We start from the raw sequence: 18,590 nt of genomic DNA on the forward strand, positions 1-18,590 counted from the left end.
GTACTCCTGACTCCAGGGCTGGTGCTTTATCCACTGCGCCACCTAGCCACCCCTTTCTCATTTCTACTTCCTTGCTTCCCTGGTTTCCTTCAGGTGTCAGTTAAAATCCTGTCTCCTGCAAGAAGCCTTTTTTAAAAAAATTTAAGGGGTTAAGTGACTTGCCCAAGGTCACACAGCTAGGTAATTAGTAAGTGTCTGAGGTCGGATTTGAACTCAGGTATTCCTGACTCCAGGGCCAGTTCTCTGGCCACTGAAGAAGCCTTTTCTAATTCTCCTTAACTTTAGTGCCTTCCCTCTGACGTGATCCCAAGTTTACTCTGTATACAGGCATACTCAAAGATATTAATCATAGAAAACTTATGTTTTAGACTATACTATATTCTTTTATGTGCAACAGTATGTCTAAAAAAGCAATGTGCATACTTTAACTAAAAATACTAATCATTGTATGAGTTTTCAGCAAAACATAATCTTTTTGCTGATGGAGAGACTTGTCTCAATGTTGATGGCTGCTGATTAATCAGGGTGGTGATTGCTGAAAGCTGATGATTTCCTGAAATAAAATTTCAATAAAGTTTTGCCTCATGGATGACTCTTCCTTTCACTTGAACACTTAAAGGCCATTATAGAGTTATTAATTGACCTAATTTTAATATTTTATGAGATGGAGACAGATGGGGAACAGCTGGTCAGTGGAGCAATCTTAATACATACATTTATTAAATTCATTTCTTACATAGGCATACTTTGTGGTGCCCCCAAATAGCAGATATAATAATAATGAAAATGTTTGAAGTATTTTGAGAATCACCAAAATGTGACAGATAGACTTGGTCCATGAAGGGTTGTCAGAAATTTTAAAAACAGCAAAGCAAAGCCCAATAAGCCAAGGTAAGCCATTTTATTTGTACCAAGTTTTTAGACTGTGAACTTGTGGAGAATAGGGGCTTTCTTTTTATCTCTAGCATGGTACATTTCCTGGTGCATACAAAGCATTTAATACTAGTTGATGTGAATGATCCTCAGCTAAGACAATTCTAAAGGACTCATTATAAAAAATGCAATCCACTTGCAGAGAAAACTGATGGAGTCTGAATGCAAATTGAAGCATATATCTTTTACTTTCTGTATTTTTCCCCATGTTTTTCCCCTCTCTGGGTTTGGGTTGTCCTTAAAACTTGACAAAACATGTTTTAACATGTATAACCTGTAATAAATTACTATGTCAGGTAGAGGGGAGGGGAGGAAGAAAGAGAAAATGTGGAACTCGAAAATTTTTTAAACTGAGTGTTAAAAATTGTCTTTACACATAACTGAGGAAGAAACAAAATATTATTAAAAGAATACTAATTATTTGTTTTCTAAAAGCTGGCTCCCAGAATGATACATCATTTCAGATTCTGCTTCTTCAGAGTACAGTCTAACAGTATCACCACCTTTTTAGTCTGGGACAATTGCACAATAGCATTCACTATGTTGAAAATTATTGTAATCATCAAGTATGGGCTTTAACTAATACTCATAGAACTTTTTTCTTCCAGAGAAACTGCTTTTTAGTCAAAACTCCCCAAATTTGTACTTGTGAAATTAATTTTTTTTTAAATCATAGTATAGGATCTTCCACTTTTCCCTATTAAGCTTCATCTCATTAGACTTAGAGAGTTATCCAGGCCATCACAGTCTTTCTGAAACCTAATTTGTTATCCCTCATTAGCAATTCTTTCCAGTTTTGTGTCATACAAAATTAAAAAATAAGCAATCTTTGTCTGTATATAAGTCACTGATAAAAGCATCAAACCAGCTAACATTTAACTTTGTTTTTATTTTATTTTTTGTTGAATCTATGTGTTCATGGACATTAGGAAGATTTTTTACCAATCTAGATCAGCACCAGCTCTGTGACTTGTAGTTTTAGAAGGTTATCTAGGGGATAGAGAAGTGTCAGTGTCAGTGAATTCCCCAGCTTCTCTGGTGTCACTCAGTCCCAGGATATGTGGGACTTGAAATCAGGTCTTCTTAACCTGGAAGATAGTCATTATTATAGTCTTCCCCTGATATTGCTTATAAGTTCCTTGAGAACCACAAATCACAACTTTTTGAATTCAGCAATTCAACCAGTTTCAAATTTCCCTAACTATATTATTTTCTAGGTCATAACTCTTTAATATTTGCTTAAATCTAGATAAGCTTGTTCAACATATCTAACTCTACCAGCCTAATAAATTTGTTAAAAAGGGGAATGAAATGAATTTGTTTTAATTCATTTATTTTAATTTTCATTCTGAAATAGAAATAGAATGGACATTTGCATGTACATAATAGAACAGAAAAAAAGAATTGTACATGAAATTGCAAACTTTCTTTCCTTTTTAAGTATATAGTAAGATCAAGCCTTCAAAATTATCCTGCTTGTCTGAACTTCCCAACTTCCTGTTTTCTATCCATATTAAAAAAAAGATGCCTCAGTGTCTCCTTTTGGGGGACATCCTTCTCTTGCCCTTTCTATCTCAGCCTTCTCATTAGAAAAGAAAATCCTTGTAACACATTCAAGCAAAAAAATTCCTACATGGACTGCATCTAAAAATGTATGTCATTCTGTAGCTTGAGATTTGTCCCTCAAGCTTTAGCATGAGAATTCCCAGGTTTTTCAGATTTGTTTTTCTTTATAATGTTGTTATTGGATGAATTGTTCTAGTTTTACTCACTTTACTCTGAATCATTTAATACAGATCTTCTCTATATGAAATCATTCATATCATTTCTTGACCATTTCCTGATAGATGCCTTGTTCATTTTTGGTCTGATATAAAGCTGCTAGAAATCAGTTTAGTTTGTCATGTTTGCTGATGAAGCCACACTAACAGACTTTTTGTGTTGTAGATGCAATTTACCATCTCTTTAATAATGAGCAAAGTCAGATTATTGCCTGTCAAATATGGATTTAAAAAAAAAAATCCTTCACGACCCAACTTAAACCTTAGCTTCTTTATGAAGCCTTCCTTGATTACTCTAATAATCAGGTTTAGGATAATGAACCTTTATATAACTTACCTTCTCTAACTCTCTAACTGCCATTCTTCATCTGACTTATTTTTCTTTGAGAATCACCATTTTATTCTTGACTTTCCGATTCCATCCTGGGCTGATTTATTCTAGAATTTTAGTTCATTTATCCTTTTTCTAAACCCTTTGAAATATGCTCTCCCTAAATTTTGAGTATATTCCAGACTATTCCCAGATTTCCTCTTCTCTGTCATAAAATCCAAAATGGAAATTCACGCCCCCCCCCCACAAGATTCGCTTCATTTCCTTTCTGGCAGTCAGATTGTTAAACAGTTTCAGATCCACTCATCTGGTCCAGCTCTCTCAATTTTCAGATTAATGAACTAAATCCCCAAGAAATAAGTGACTTGCCCAAAGGACCCTGATGATTAGTGTCAGAACCAGGCCCACAACTTGGTTTCCTAATCCCCGCCCCTCCCAGTTCTTTCTGTTGTACCACTTTTCCTCCAGAGCAACATGGCACTATTGTCATGGGATTATAAATCTAGCCCTGGAAGGGACATTAAAAGGCTATGTGGCTTAATGCATAGATGAGGGCTCAAGGTCCTATGGTGGCAGAGGCCAATTTAACCTAGATCTTTGTACTGAAGCCCTTGCTATTTTCACTGTATCACATACCTTTATCCAGGTCTAGCTTGAATAAATAATTAGTATAGTATATAATTCATTGGGGGGATAGTTGAAATATTGGGGGAGAACATACCTATATTGATGATCAAAATTTGCCTGCTTCACTTATCTCTTCACCTGAATGTGAGGAAGTTTAATGTAATTGACCCTGTAATTTGGCATGTTTTCTTCTCTGTATGCATCTTATATTTACTACTTTAACACTGATCACAATAACAATAACTGATCACAATAACTGTCTGTTTTTTAAAAAAGGGAGTTCAGAAAGGGAGTTCAGCTGTTTTATGGAGGAGTAGATGGTGCAACCAAGTCTGACTGTATTGGGCTTCTTGCTACCCCCTCTTTGTGTAATCCCTAAATACATTCTTAGGATGAATAGAAGGACTGAGCTGCATGATCAAGTCTATTTTTGATAGTGGAGGATTCACATCATTTTCTAAACACTCAGGTGTGAATTCTTAAATTACTAAAAGATCTTTTCTTACTACCCATGTGCCAAGTGTGTGTATTGTGTGTGTGTGTGTGTGTGTGTGTCTGTGTCTTTGTGTCTGTGTATGTGACTGTGCATGTGTGAAAGAGACAGACATAGAAAGACAGAGAAACAGAATGAAACTGGAGGAAATGGGAAGTAATAGGGGAAGTTAGACAAGTGCTTTGTGGACCTTTATCGAAGATAATAATAGCCTGTTTCATGAGGTAATCTTGTCACCATAATTGTGCTTAACTTGTAAAAAACCAGCCCTGAAATCTGCATGGCCTTGGTCAGTCAGTCAATAAGCATTTATAAAGCAGTTAGTATGTACCAGACTCCAAAGATACAAAATGGGCTCTGCCCAGAGGATGACAGGGGCTACTGGGGGAACTTTTGCAGAAGCTGTGATTTGAGGTATCCAAAGTGAGTTTCTTTTTAGATTAGAGAATATTTTATTCTTCCCTAAACTTTAAATTTCAACTGAAATTATATTTGAGCCTTTATTGTTAACTTCATTTTAAACCTAATCCCTTATTATTCCTCCTTTTGAGGAGGAAGATTTAGAGCAGGATGGCTAACTGAGAACTTTCCTGCTACACATGGAATTATTTAAACAAAGTCACGGATACCTTTGGGGCTGGAGAGAGCTATCTGAGCTGGGCTTTTGCCCTGATGGTGATACTTGGAGTAGAAGGAGAATTCGGGCAGTTCTTATAACTTGGAGAGAAAATTAATTTTTACTGTTGAGTTCCCTGAAGATGTGTTGCAATCACTCTATATCCAGACTCCAGGAGACTTGTTTTTCTCAAACAATTCTCTGTTGTTATTAAAAGTACTAGCATTGTCTTCACACATGTTGGACACTAGCCCTGTAGTTTGTTGAAGCTTGAGAAACTTTGGAGGGAAAAGGGAATTAAAAAAAAGTTGCATAAAATGAAACAATCCTTTCCCATCCTTTTGTCTGGCTGGCAAGAATTTTGTAGGAGTTTGCTGTACTTGTACAGCTGACAGGTGCTAGAACATGGTCAAAGATAGATTGAAATTCAGTCAGTTTTCAAGAGTCAGGATTTTGTGAACGTGACTGGCTTAGTCTCTCCAGATGAGAGATTTTCTTCCATCTGTGTATAAAATATGTCAAGAGCATTCAGCAGATGAAATGAATGTTAATTCCAGAACACAAATGATGACATTGCCAACTTCAGACGTGGGAAATTAAATACTATATTTTTTTCACGTAGTAATGAATTATCTGGTTTAGAAATGTGATGTTTCAGATCAATACTACCTATGAGAAAGGAAGCTTTATTTTATGTTTTCATACATACATACATGTTAAATTTACAACTAGTTCCTGACTTATGTCATTAGACATGGAGATTCAGAAGAGAAGTTCTTTTTTTGAAAGTACTCAGTTTCTGTGGTTTCTTAAAGAACTGTCCTGATCTAGCATTGGCCTCTTTCTTAGATACCCCAATTTGGGTGACTGAATTGCCACTTGCTCCTGTGAACTTCGCACAGTTTGCTGGGATTGGTATGTCTTGGCACATGCTTTGGGTCTTCCATTTAGGTATTCTTCCTGTCATATTTTTCCTTCTCTCTGTTCCTTAGAGGGGGAAAAACGTTTATATGTGTTAACCAATTCTATTCTTGATGTTTCTTACTGGGATCTCCTTCTCTTCTTTTATGTGACAAGATTTCTCACCCTTATAACTTTGCTCAGGCTCTGTGGCTGTGTAAGAGCTATCATCGCCTCCACTCCAGGGTTTGATAGTTCTATTGTGATGACATTCTGTAGAAAGATGGGGAGAACCATTTTCAAATGGAATTGATGTTTGCATATGGATCTGGACATAGACTCAGAATTTCCACAGTAGGGAGCAGTTAAGATAGCATGGTTTTAATTGCCCTACTCAGGAATGAGAATCTGGGATCCTTACATTTCTTCCCTTCCCTTATCCCTTCTCTTTTTTTTCGAAGTCTACAAGTCTTTATTCTTTTGCCTACTACATTCCTCATACTGTAAGATAAAAGGAGGTCTCAGACACTGTCCTTGCCCGCAGGAGGCTTTAAGTTTTGCTGGGGATGCAGATACCTGAAAGAGTAACTTAAGTGTGACATATAGTTCAGATGAGGGAAGGATGAGCCTGTAGCTAGGACCACAAGATCTTTATCTGCAAATACACAGGATAAATGAAACTGAAGCCCTAGCCCCTATCAGGACCAACTTTTTGAATGTGGGGAAGAGAGTTTATTTTTATCAACTCCCTAGGCAGTCAACCCCATAATCTTGAGAACCTCCTGAGAGGCAGGGAACAGACAACCTAATCATTTCTATACCTGGATGAAGGAAATGGGGGGTTTCCAAATACTCAAAGCATTAAGTTTAACAAAGAATCAGGTACCTCTGTAAGGGACATAGACCCCAACACTGAGGAAGGTTGGTGGAGTTTCTGGCTTTAGCCAATGAGGACTTTGATGCTTATTTTTAGATGTATCAACTTCATGTGTCATCTACGTCAGCTGCTATTTTGTCTCAAAACATCCTCCTGCAGTTGGTGGTGTGCCAGTCTCCAAAAGCTGTCACTGGAAAGGAACACCTAAGTCTATTTCTTTTCATTTCTAAGTTTTTAAATTCCATCACAGTTGTTTCTTCCTATATCCTGTCTTGAATTTGTCCTTATAGACAAATACTCAAAGCAACCAAAAGACAATGTTTGTCTCATTCCATATCCATAGTCCCTCACCTCTACTGTGGAAGAAGATATGTTTTCTCATCATTTTCCAGTACCAATATTTATCCATTATCATTCATCAACTAATCAAAATGTTTATTAAGTGCTTACTATTTGTTAGGCACTGTGCTAAGCATATTCATCCATTTGATTATTTTTTATGTGGCTATTGTTATTTGAACAAAGTCACAGATACCTTTGGGCTAGAGATAGCAGTCAGAGCTGGGCTTTTGCCCTGGTGGTGATGCTTGAAGTGGAAGGAGAATTAGAGTAATTCTTAGAACTTGGAGAGAAAATTAATTTTTACTTTAGTCATTGTATATGTTATGTTTCCATCATTCTGTATCATTTCCTCTCTAACCTTGGTAGTCTAAATTCTTTATTCTTCAATTGTTCTGTTGCAATAATCTTTTATATGCATCAGAATTTGATCAGTGGTTTCCTATTTGATGGACACCCATGGGCACCCATTTTGTTTCTAATTTTCATGGCATACCAGATGGACCTTATTGGACTCACAGTCAGAAACACCTCAAACATTGACTTGCAGCATAATCCTAAGAAAATCACTTGTCATGCTCAGTTCCCATATCTCTAAAGCATTTTTTTTCTGATATGGTTCAGTTAAGCTGTGATAGTTTAAACTGCTCATAAACTATTGAAACTCTAAGGCTTTTGGGGCATCCTGCATAAATACTACCTTTTATTTTTATTGTCAGTTACAAAGTTTTGATGTGAATATTTTGTATGTATGTACGTGTGTGTGTGTATGTGTGTGTGTGTGTGTGTGTGTGTGTGTGTGTATATATATATATATATATATATATATATATATATATATGAATGACATAAGGTCTGTGTGTCTAAATTATAATTGTTTTCTTTCTGTTGTTGGCTGAAAGACAGGTGGTAGGATTGCTATTTTAAATACAAGCTTTTTCCAGAGTTTTAAAAGAAATATTAGAATCCCTGAAGTTTCAAAGCCCTAAATTCTACTCATATCCATAAGGAATTGTTAAAAGACAAGGGCTTGCACAAAAGGCATGGACTCTGCATATGAGAAATTTGGAGTTGAATTGGGGAGAGAAGACATATGCCATCTAGCAATAGATAGGATATTATGTAGAAGTTCTGATGCAGGGAATTTAGGAAAAACTTGAAGGACCTTTAAGGTTTAGGCAATGCATAGTCAGATCAAGGTCAGATTCAGAGAGAGCAGAAAATGAAATATTTCTTTGGCAGAAGAAAGAAGCTTCACCTTCTAGGAAAACTGGTTAGGGTAGAGTGGGTTACTAGAAAACCAGGTCCAATAACTTTGATAATGGGCACAATTTGACTCTTAGAAGGAAGTCGGAAAATTCTTTATAAAACCTTTTGTTTTCTTTTTCTTAATATAATTTCCCCCAATTATATGTTAAACAATTTTTCAATATCTAGATTTTTTAAAATTAGGTTTAGATTTCCAAATTCTGTCCCTTCTTTTCTCTATTCTTTCCCCTCCCCAAGACAGTAAACATTTATATAACCTCCTAATAGTTGTGTTAAATTACATAATTACTCAAGAATGAGAATCTAGATTCCTATCTAAGGCACCTTAACAAATGTCTCCTGCTAGATAATCATATCTCTCTTTCTCCTTCCCCCCATATTTTGTGTGTGTGTGTGTTTCCTCTCCTTTTTCTGGGATTGGTAATTGCTAGAAAGTTTGCCAGTGTCTTTGTCTTTTCCTACCCTAAGAGCTCATCCAGAAGATCTTGCAAACCCTTTGTAACATTTTGTAGTAACTGCTTTCTGTCTTTGAAAGATTGTCATTAGATGTGACAGGTGGAGTTAATCAGAGTAATTTCTGATACTTTTGTTCTTTGTGAGTTTTATAGGGTTTGAGATGCTGTTTGTGAAATTACCTATTTGAGGGCCACTTGTCCAGATTGGCCTTCCTGTGGGTAAACTTGTTCCTGGTGGTAGGCCATTCCTCTTATAGTCCTGAAATGATCATTTTTCAGATCCTTCCGTGGTTTAATTTTTTTTTCTTCCAAAGGCCCCTATTAAAATGCAAAAATATTCCATAATAATGCCTCATCATTAGCAGTCATTAATGCTTTATAAAATGAGTCCAATTGCTCCCTAGTTGTGCTAGGGTCTGGAGGAAGAAAAATTTCATTTTGATAGGAGGAAGGAATCCTAAAAAAGTTTAGGAACATTATTCTCTACTCCTTAAATCTTTCTCCTCTTCCCTGCCCTACAGGTTATTTAGAACTTTTTGAGGAACAATTTTGTCTACAAAAAGCATTATTAAATTTTTTCTCCTCCCATGATCTATATCCTGAACTCTTGTTCATTGTTCTGACCTTTATTCAAAATAGTCATCTATTCCCAGTCCCACCCCTAAGGCCACATATGCCTTAAGTAATGAGATTCAAATATAGATTCAAATCTGACTTCCAATCCAGTTCCCTTTCTACCATACCTTCCTACCTTCCCAGTCCCTTTGATGTCCACCTTTTGAAGAGCTACCCAGGAGTAGAGTTTTAGTGTTAGAAGAAATCTTGGGGTCAAGGAGCTGGAACCATCCATTTTACATATGAGGAAACAGGAAAGAGACCCAACCAAAGTGGCCACACAGGCAGATCAAAAGGACGTGGGTCACTTTTTGAAAAATTCTTCAGAAAATTTTAGGATGGTGAAAAGATTCTCTTTTCCCAAAAAAACAAAGTGCTCTATGCCAGAGCTGTCCATTAGGCACAGTGGAGAAAGAAACATTTGTCCAGCCAACATCAAGTGAAAATTCCTCATTTGCTTAAACATCCTGAAAATATTTCTGCCATTTAATTTTCCTTAGAACCAAGCTGTATTGAGTATTTTTCTTTGTGGCAGAAAAGTGTGTAGGTCCCCAAATAGGGAGACATCTTTTGGTAGTGGATTCTACAGTGTGATATGACTAATGTTCTTCTCAGGGGCTGCTGAGAACTAATTCCACTACCACAAGTGTTGGGGAGGAGGAAGGAAATATAATAATGTACTTTTTCCTTGATTTATTTTGTTTCATTTATTTTAATGAATGGTTAATTAGGCAGGTTATACTTTATATTGCTGTGTATCCTAAGGAGGGGAAAATAATGCCACAGAGCACTGAATAGATTTATGCCAAAAGGAAAAGAGTGATTCTGTTTTGCTATTAAATAAAAAAAAATCAATTTTTAAAATTCTAGTAGTTTATCTCTGTGCACCTTAATTCCCTCTCCTTAATGAGAACGTGACTACACAGTCCCTTCATAGTTCTAGAGATACCCTTGAGAAATTGGGAGGGGGTGTTTTTCTCTAATATCATTGGTTCAAACCCTCTCCTGAACAGTAATTTCCAGTTATCATTTGCATGTCCTTTCTATCATCAGTATCCTGCTGTGATTGATGCCACAGTATCATTTAACCAATTAACTTCAATTAGTCTTTTCAAGGAGATGGTTAGTAAGAAAAATGTAACATTCTCCTCAGTGTCCAGAAGCCTTCTCTTTTTCCCAGTTCCTAGGAAGAGTGTGCTCAAACTTTAAGTGATTTTTATATAGCCTTTGCCCCACTAAATATGCTTTAAAAATGGTACATGGGCTGGAGGAGATATTGCTTTCCCTCTTCTTTGCCTTTGAGCCATAGTTGGGTTAAACTGGTCCCTTAGAACATTGCTCCTCACAGGGTGTGCTGTGTGAAACATCTGGTATCCACTTCGTCTCTCAGTCCTTTGGTGAATTGTTCAACTCTTCAAGTTTAGAAGGTCAAAACCTCACCTGATACACTTCTTCATATGAGACAGAAGGAATAGTCACAACAGAGACAGAAGCCACTGTAGTCAATGAGCCAAGTGGCTTCAGAGTTTTAACATTCCTCTCTCCGATGGGGCCAGTCAGAAAAGAGGAAGAGCTTTGACCTCTTAGTAGATTTCTTGGTTCGGGCTTGGCAGTCAGACACTGCTTCTTCACATGGTAATCAGATTGGAGACAAAACCTGCTCATGTTCCTCTCTGTGGGTATTGCTTCAAGCAAAACATGGCATTCAGTCCAGAAGGACTGGACCATCCTTGGCTAGTTCAAATGGCTTTTTATACATATTTCTGAAACATACGACATAGCAATGTATTTTAGTGACAATAGAAGGCAGTGGGAGGCAGGAGAGAGCAATCAGGTCTTGTATCACATCGATGAAGATGGATTCCACCCCACTCAAAAGCTCTGTAAAGGAAGAACTTTGAAAGCTTACTGTAGACGTAATGGAGAGATCACTTTTCTTGCTGGCCTCTGTCCACAGAACAAGCTCCCAATCCAACAAGCATTTATCCAACACCTATACTACCTGCCAGGGAGGCTTTCCCCTTTATTTTTGAATGAAGCATTTTAATGTGGCAAAATAGAATGAGGGGGAAAAGAAGAAGCAGTTTAGAGTAAACAAAGTGCCTACTATCAGTATTTAGAGAGGAACTATGATGGAAATATTCAGACAATAGCATGGGAAGTCTGAACTAGAAGGGTCTGGAAATTCATTGTTGGTTATTTCCATTGCTACTAAAAAAAATTAAAGAGGGCTTCTCTTTAAAATATAAAATTGACTTTGTCCCTCTGTCTTCCATAAAGAATCACAGAATTTCATACTTCCTTTTTTAGTGTCATTTTATTTTTTCAATTACATGTAAAGACAGTTTTCAACATTCATCTTTTTTGATAACCACATTTTTCTACTTCCTTCTCCCCTCCCCATAGCAGTATATAGGACATACAAGTACAATCATTTTTTTAACATATTTCCATATGACTCAAGTTGTAAAAGAAGAATCAGAATTAAAGGAGAAAAACATGAGAAAAGAATATAGCAAACTAAGTTTTAAAAAAATAGAAATAGTTTGCTTTGGTCTGTTTTGGGTCTATAGACTCCGTAATATTGTCTCTGAATTTGGATGACATTTTACATCACAAATCTTTTTTTTTCTTTTTTGCAAGGCAATGAGGTTAAGTGACTTGCCCAAGGTCACACAGGTAGATAATTATTAAGTGTCTGAGATTAGATTTGAAGTCAGCTCATATTGACACTAGGGCTGGTGCTCTATCCTTTGCATCACTTAGCTGCCCCTACAAGTCTTTACTAATTGTCATTGTCATTGATCACTGAACTGTTGAAAGGAGCTGAGTCCATCATAATGATCATCACCCAATGTTACAAAGTTTGTTTGTTTTTTAAAAGTTAAAAAAAAGTATGCTTTAATCTATATTCAGACACCATCACTTCTTTCTCTGGGCTTGGATAGCATTCTTTAGTCTTTCAGAATTGCTTTGAGCCACAGCATTGCTGAGAAAAGCTAAGTCATTCACAGCTGATAATTCTACAATATTGCTGTTGTTTTATATACAGCACATTTCACATTTCATCTGCTCATGTAAATCTTTCCAGGTTTTACTGAGAGCATCCTGCTATATTTCTATATAGCAGTAATATATGACTATATACAGTAGAATAGAGTTCCATCACAATCACCATAACTTGTTCAACCAATCTCCAACTGATGTATATCCCTTCAATTTCCAATTCCTTGTCACCAGAAATGAGTTGCTATAAATAATCTTATACATATAAGTTCTATTCCATCCTATTTTTCATCTCTTTGGAAATACAGACCTAGTAGTGACATTACTAGGTCATGGCTTTATAGACCTTTAGGCATAGTTCTAAATAGCTCTGTATAATAGTTTAATCATTTCACAACTCCTCCAGCAATGCATCAATGTCTCAATTTACTTACTTTTCTTATATTTGTTATTTTCCTTTTCTGTACTATTACCCAATCTGATAGGTATAAGTTAGTACCTTATTTAGTACCTTATTTACATTTCTCCAATCAGTAGTGAAATTTTTTTAAAAATATGGTCATAGAAGGCATTGATAACATCATTCAAAAACTTCATTTCTTTTGATCATTTATCAATTTTAGAATGGCTCTTTTTTTAATATAAATTTGACTGAGTTCTTTATATTTGAGAAATGAAGCCTTCATCAGAGAAATTTGTTTCATTATTTTTTCCTCACAGTTATTATTGCTAACTGTATTTCTCTCCATCCTATTCCCCCCAGCCTCTGTTTATTCTATTATTTGTCCTTTCACCATATCTCTCCTGAAAAGTGTTTTGCTTTTGACTACCCCTTCTCACAATCTGCCCTCCCTTCTATCACCCCGTCTCTTTTCTCCCATCCCCTTCCCCTCCTACTTTCCTAGGGTAAGATAGATTTCTATACCCAATTGAGTACGTGTTATTATCCTCTCTGAGTTACTTCTGAGGAGAGTAAGATTCACTCACTCTCCCTTACCCTCCTCGCCCCTTCTACTCCACTGTAAAAACTTTTTCTTTCCTCTTTTATGTTAAATAACTTAGCCCATTTTACCTCCCCCTTTCCCTTTCTCCCAGTACATTCTTCTCTCATCCTTTAGCTTCATTTTTTAATATATTATCCTTCACATTTAACTCCCACCTGTGCCTTGTAATGCCCCTTCTAACTGCCTTAATAAATGAGAAAGTTCTTATCAATTGTTAGCGGCATCTTCTCATTCAGGAATACAAACTGTCTAACGTCTTTAAGTCCCTTATGATTTCCCTTACACTAGTTACCTATATTTGCTTGAGTTGTATTTGAAAATCAAATTATCTGTTCAGTTCTGGTCCCCTATTTCCATTGAATGGCCATCTTTTCCCCCTGAAAGAGTATGTTCAATTTTGCTGGCTAGTTGATTCTTGGTTGTAATCTGAGTTCCTTTGCCTTCTGGAATATCATTCCAGCCCTATCATCCTTTAATGTAGAAGCTGCTAAATCCTGTGTGATCCTGACTGTGATTCCACAATAATTGAATCATTTCTTTCTGGCAGTTCACATGCTTTTTGAGCTCTGTTAAGAATAGCAATATTAGTAGTACTACTACTAATAATAATACCAATATTTATTATAGTGTTTTAAGTTTTTTGAACTTACATAAAATATCTTCACAACAGCCCCACGAGGTTTACAGATGAAGAAACTGATTCTGAAAGAGGTTATGTGATTTCCTCAGGGTCACACAATTAGTACATTTCTGAAGTTATGTTTGGACTGAGATTTTCCTGTCTGTACCACTTAGCTGTCAAGTACAAGGAAATGTTTTATTATATTATATGAAAAAAATATAGGATCTCAAATTGTTTACCGATAAGGAAGTGATAGAGACACAGATTAATGAGTATGTGTTTTCTTGGTTTCACTTTTCTTCACTCTCAACTCAATTGGACTTTTCTCTTTCTCTCTCTCTCCCTTTCCTTCCTCCTAAGGAAAATGTTCTATTTTATCCAAATTCAGGCCAAAATAGTGTTTTCTAAGTACTCATAGATTATTCAATTCTCCTTTATATCTACTCATAGAATATTTCAAATTTTTGTGGGTGTCTTCCTCATGTCAACCCTTTCCAATCTACTATATCCTTGATAAAAGTTAAAGTAATCTTCACCTTCTCTGCTTTTACAAAATATTTTCCAGCTTTTATATCTAATTCTCCCCATCTCTCCCTCCCCCAATACATGTATGGGATATAAATTTGCATCTGAGTAGTGATGATAGTTTTATAATATAGCTTTCATCTATACCCTAGGGGCTTATAACAGCATTATACATCTCCTGGGAAAATAGAACACAGGAAAAAATAAAACCAAAGATTCACTGGGTTTATTAATAGTATAGCTGATTAATTAACTTAGGTGAAAGATAAAACCCATCATTTTATGGGGTCATTGTAATAGTTTTTTTTTTCAAATGAAACAAATCAGTATCTTTCAATTTCACTACTGACAGCGGATGAATAAGAGAAAAGCGATTTCAGGGGCAGAAGATTAATCACTGAAGAAGATCCTGGTCTACTTTAGAAATCTACAACATTGTTATATTATTTGCTGTATTGTTTCCCAGTTGACAAAATAGTGACACCCCCCCCTCCCTTTCTTTAGAGAAGAGTCTACGAAGGTGGAGAATGATGGTGTGCAGCAAATCGTGTGAAACCACTATTTGAAGATCAAAGATTGCGGTAAGCTAGGGATAGGGGAACCATTATGGTAACAGTTTTTGTGGCTAATAATTGACTTTTCTTGTCTGCATCCAGAGAAATCGTTTAGTTATTCTGTGAACTATTAGTAATGATTTCTAAAAGGTTATAACAATGGTAGTTCACATTTCTATGGGACTTAAAGATTTCCCAATTACTTTTCTTTTTTAATTGAAATTATATTTTATTTTTCCAGTTACATGCTATAGTAGTTTTTCAACATTTATCCATTTGCCAGTTTATAAGTTAAACAATTTTCTACCTCTCTCCCTACCTTCCCCCCTCCCCTTGGTGATGAACAATGGGTAAAAGTAATATATGTACATTTTTGATTAACATATTTACACATTTGTGTTTAACATGTTTATATCTTAGTCATTTTGTATAAGATGAATTAGGATTAAGGGGAAAGAAAGAAAACCATGAGATAGGAAGGAAAACATAAGAGAAGTTTTTAAAAAGGGAGCACAGTATACATTCAGATTCCATGGTTTTTACCCCCCTCTGGATGTGGATGACATTGTTCTTAACAGGTCTGCCAGGGTGGTACTTGATATCTGAACTGTTGAGAGGAGCTGCATCCATCATAGTTGATCAACTCATAATGTTCCAATTAATGTGTACAGTGTTCTCTTGGTTCTGTTCTCTTCACTTAGCATCAATTCATGTAATTCTCTCCATTCTTCTCGCCTGACCACTAATTTTATAAAACAATAGTACTCTATAACATTGATTCACCATAACTTATTCAGCCTTTCCTCAACTGATGGACATCCCATCAATTTTCAATTATTTGCCACTACAAAAAGAGCTGCTATAAATATTCTTGAATATATGAGATTTCCCCAGTTTTTTTATAGTTTCTTTTGGATATAGGCCTGGTATCGCTGGGTCAAAGAATATGATCAGTTTTATTGCTATTTGGGTCTGGTTCCATATTGCTCCCCAGAACGGTTGGATGAGTTCAGATTGGCTTAATGCTCTTGATTTTTATAGTATTAAAGGTATTTTTTAAATTGCTGATCAGTTAGTGTCTGAGCCCCTCTCCCTCCTCTTGTTAGAAAAGAACTCCCTCCAAAACCTGTTTTGCTCCTTCATGAAAATCTCATGTTTGAGTATAAGACCAAATAGAGACCACTGAAGATGACCTTGATCAGGACAGTGAGGTTGTTTGATTCCACAACCCCCCCCATTTCTCCTGTACGAGATCTCTATGATTATTGTTGCCCTCTTTATTGAGCAAAATGTTATATACAAAGAGACGTCCCCTAACTTGTTATGTGAAGCTTACACTGAATATCCAATGCTCTCTCAAGGGCTTGGCAGGAAACCAGATGACTTTGTTTCAAGTCGTGGTAGGTGCTCTTTGTAGTTTTTATTTTTGTGCCATGGGGCTTGGGAGGGTTTTTTAGTATTTTATTTATCAGGGCATTACTCTTCTCTAAAAAGTGTCTTATTAGTCAGCCAGAATGAATTTGCTATACTAACTTATGAGAACACTAAGAAGAAAGGGATGCCAACCAATCCCATTTGGCTGAAAAAGCTCAAACAGTCTCTCTAAGGAAAGAGCCAACCCCCATGGAAAGGCCCCAACTTTCCTTCTGCATGAGGCTAGTACAGTAAGGACTCTTCAGGAACTTCCAATTAATGTGGTTCACAGGAGATTTATGAGGATGATTATCAGATCAATCTGCCCTCTTGGATTGATGATGGTGCAAAAGGGCACTGGGAACTGAGAAATTGGATTTCTGTGTTCCAAAGAATAGGAAGTGGTTAGCAGAAGCTTGGTGGTCTGTTCTGCGTTCTGCTCAAGATGTAACCCCTGAGAAAAGTCTACATTCCTGGGTCACTCATCATGTCTGGGGATGGACAAGGTAGGCTTAAGTGTTCCTCTGGACATCTCCAAGAAATGTGCTACCTCGGGCAGGCTTTAACTTTCATTTAACTCAGGGATATGTTGTTGATTCCTTTCCTCTGCCTGGGGCGGATCTGTGCAAATTACTTTGCAGTTCTCTAAGACTTGATGTTTATCTTGTGATCCTGCCAGGCCTCCAAAATGTCACAAACCTCAGGACTGAACTCTGTTGGTCTGTTTGATCTGATGAATGTGGGTGACACAGGGAGAAACTTGATTTTAAAAACTTAAGGGGAGACCAAATGTGAAAATGATGTTTGGGGGAGCAACCTAGGCTAATCCTATAATCCCTTGAAATTTGCTACAGCAGGTGAAATGAAGAGTCAGAATTTGAAGAAGATAGGTAAGAAACTTCTGCTTCTAAAATGATTCCAGCTGGTTAACTTGAGTGTTTCATATCAAGCCCCAAGGAATGATAGGGGTACTTGGCTTCTCCATTCTGGTCCTGGTCCTGCACTGAATTCAACCATTTGCTTCTTTTAGAATAAGACAGTAAATTGGTAAAGGAAGGATGGCATCAGATATTGCTTTAGCCTAGCCTGACTAAATACTCATTTGATTTTTCTTGGCAAGCAGTACTTCAAATATAGATGGCATAAATTGAACTCCCAGTAAACGTATTAATACTTATTGCTCCACTAGTGTCAATAACTAGAAAGTACTTTGTAGAGGGAGAAATCGTTTTTGATTGTGTGTTGTTCTTTTAAGTGGAATTCATTGTAGAGCGGGAGACTTTAGAATATACAGCTTCCCTTTTACCTATACTTCTAGTTCTGCAATTTTGCCATAATTGGGTAGCAAAATCATCCTAGGTAGACTAGCAGGGGTTGTAGGAGATTTGGAAGGGAGGGTAAAATTATGTTTGATCAATGACCTCCCTCAGCCTCAGTTTCTTCATCTGTAGAGAAAGAGTGTTGGACTAGAGGGCCACTGATGTGATCCTATATGTCTAGGAATTTGGATGATTTTTCTTTTAGAGTTCACATTTATTTGGATATTCTTTTTAACTTCTTTGCTGGGTTTAAGACTTTTTGAGCATTCTTTGGCCCTGGGAGAGAGTTGTATAACCATAAAACTTGAGAATCCTGGCCATAGAAGAAATGTTCCTTTAAAAACCCCAAGGACAGAAAATTGAATGCAGCTGTGCACAAGAACTATGAAGCCAAGTGATAGTTCAGTTTTGGGAGTGCCATATGCAACTTTCCCAGCCCACTCATACTGTGGTCCCTTGGAGATGGGAGAAAAGAGGGCCTTTTTTTTTTTTCAAGGTTGGAAGAAGAATATGAAATCTGAGTTCCTGCATACTTCTGTGATGTGGCTTTTTAAAAAGGCAGCATGGCAGAGTGAGGACTTGTTGGTAATTGTTGCCCATCTTCTTGCTTATTCCTGTTGGCCCGACTTTTTTCCTATGGAGCAATGGAATTGGAATTCCTTGAGGATCACCTTGCTTCTACAGACCGTAGTGTTCTTTATGAGACACAGAGGCTAAGTTGTTTAGAAATCACAACACTGGAACTGCAAGAGATTTCACCAGACATCTAGTCCAGTCTTTTCATTTTCTTAGATAAGTAAGGGAAAGAGAGATTAAAGTGTCTTTTCTTTCCCAAGACCACAAGGACAACTGGTAGAGGTTAGCCAAAGACCTGGGTAAGGAAGACACAAAGATCCTGCTTTGGGAAGGGG

At 36.7% G+C, this 18,590-nt stretch overlaps 1 protein-coding gene across 1 annotated transcript in view; it reads left to right on the forward strand.

Annotated features, from left to right (window-relative positions):
* Positions 1-15,016: 15,016 nt before the first annotated feature.
* Positions 15,017-18,590, forward strand: part of SVIL (supervillin) — a 179,887-nt gene continuing 176,313 nt past the window's right edge. Inside the window, exon 1 of the mRNA XM_074193078.1 lies at positions 15,017-16,866. Coding sequence (XP_074049179.1) covers positions 16,848-16,866 — 19 coding nt within the window. The 5' untranslated portion in view covers positions 15,017-16,847. The remainder of the gene's footprint in view (positions 16,867-18,590) is intronic.

The sequence above is a fragment of the Macrotis lagotis genome, chromosome 7 (assembly GCF_037893015.1).
Source record: "Macrotis lagotis isolate mMagLag1 chromosome 7, bilby.v1.9.chrom.fasta, whole genome shotgun sequence".
NCBI classification, from domain to species: Eukaryota; Metazoa; Chordata; class Mammalia; order Peramelemorphia; family Peramelidae; genus Macrotis; species Macrotis lagotis.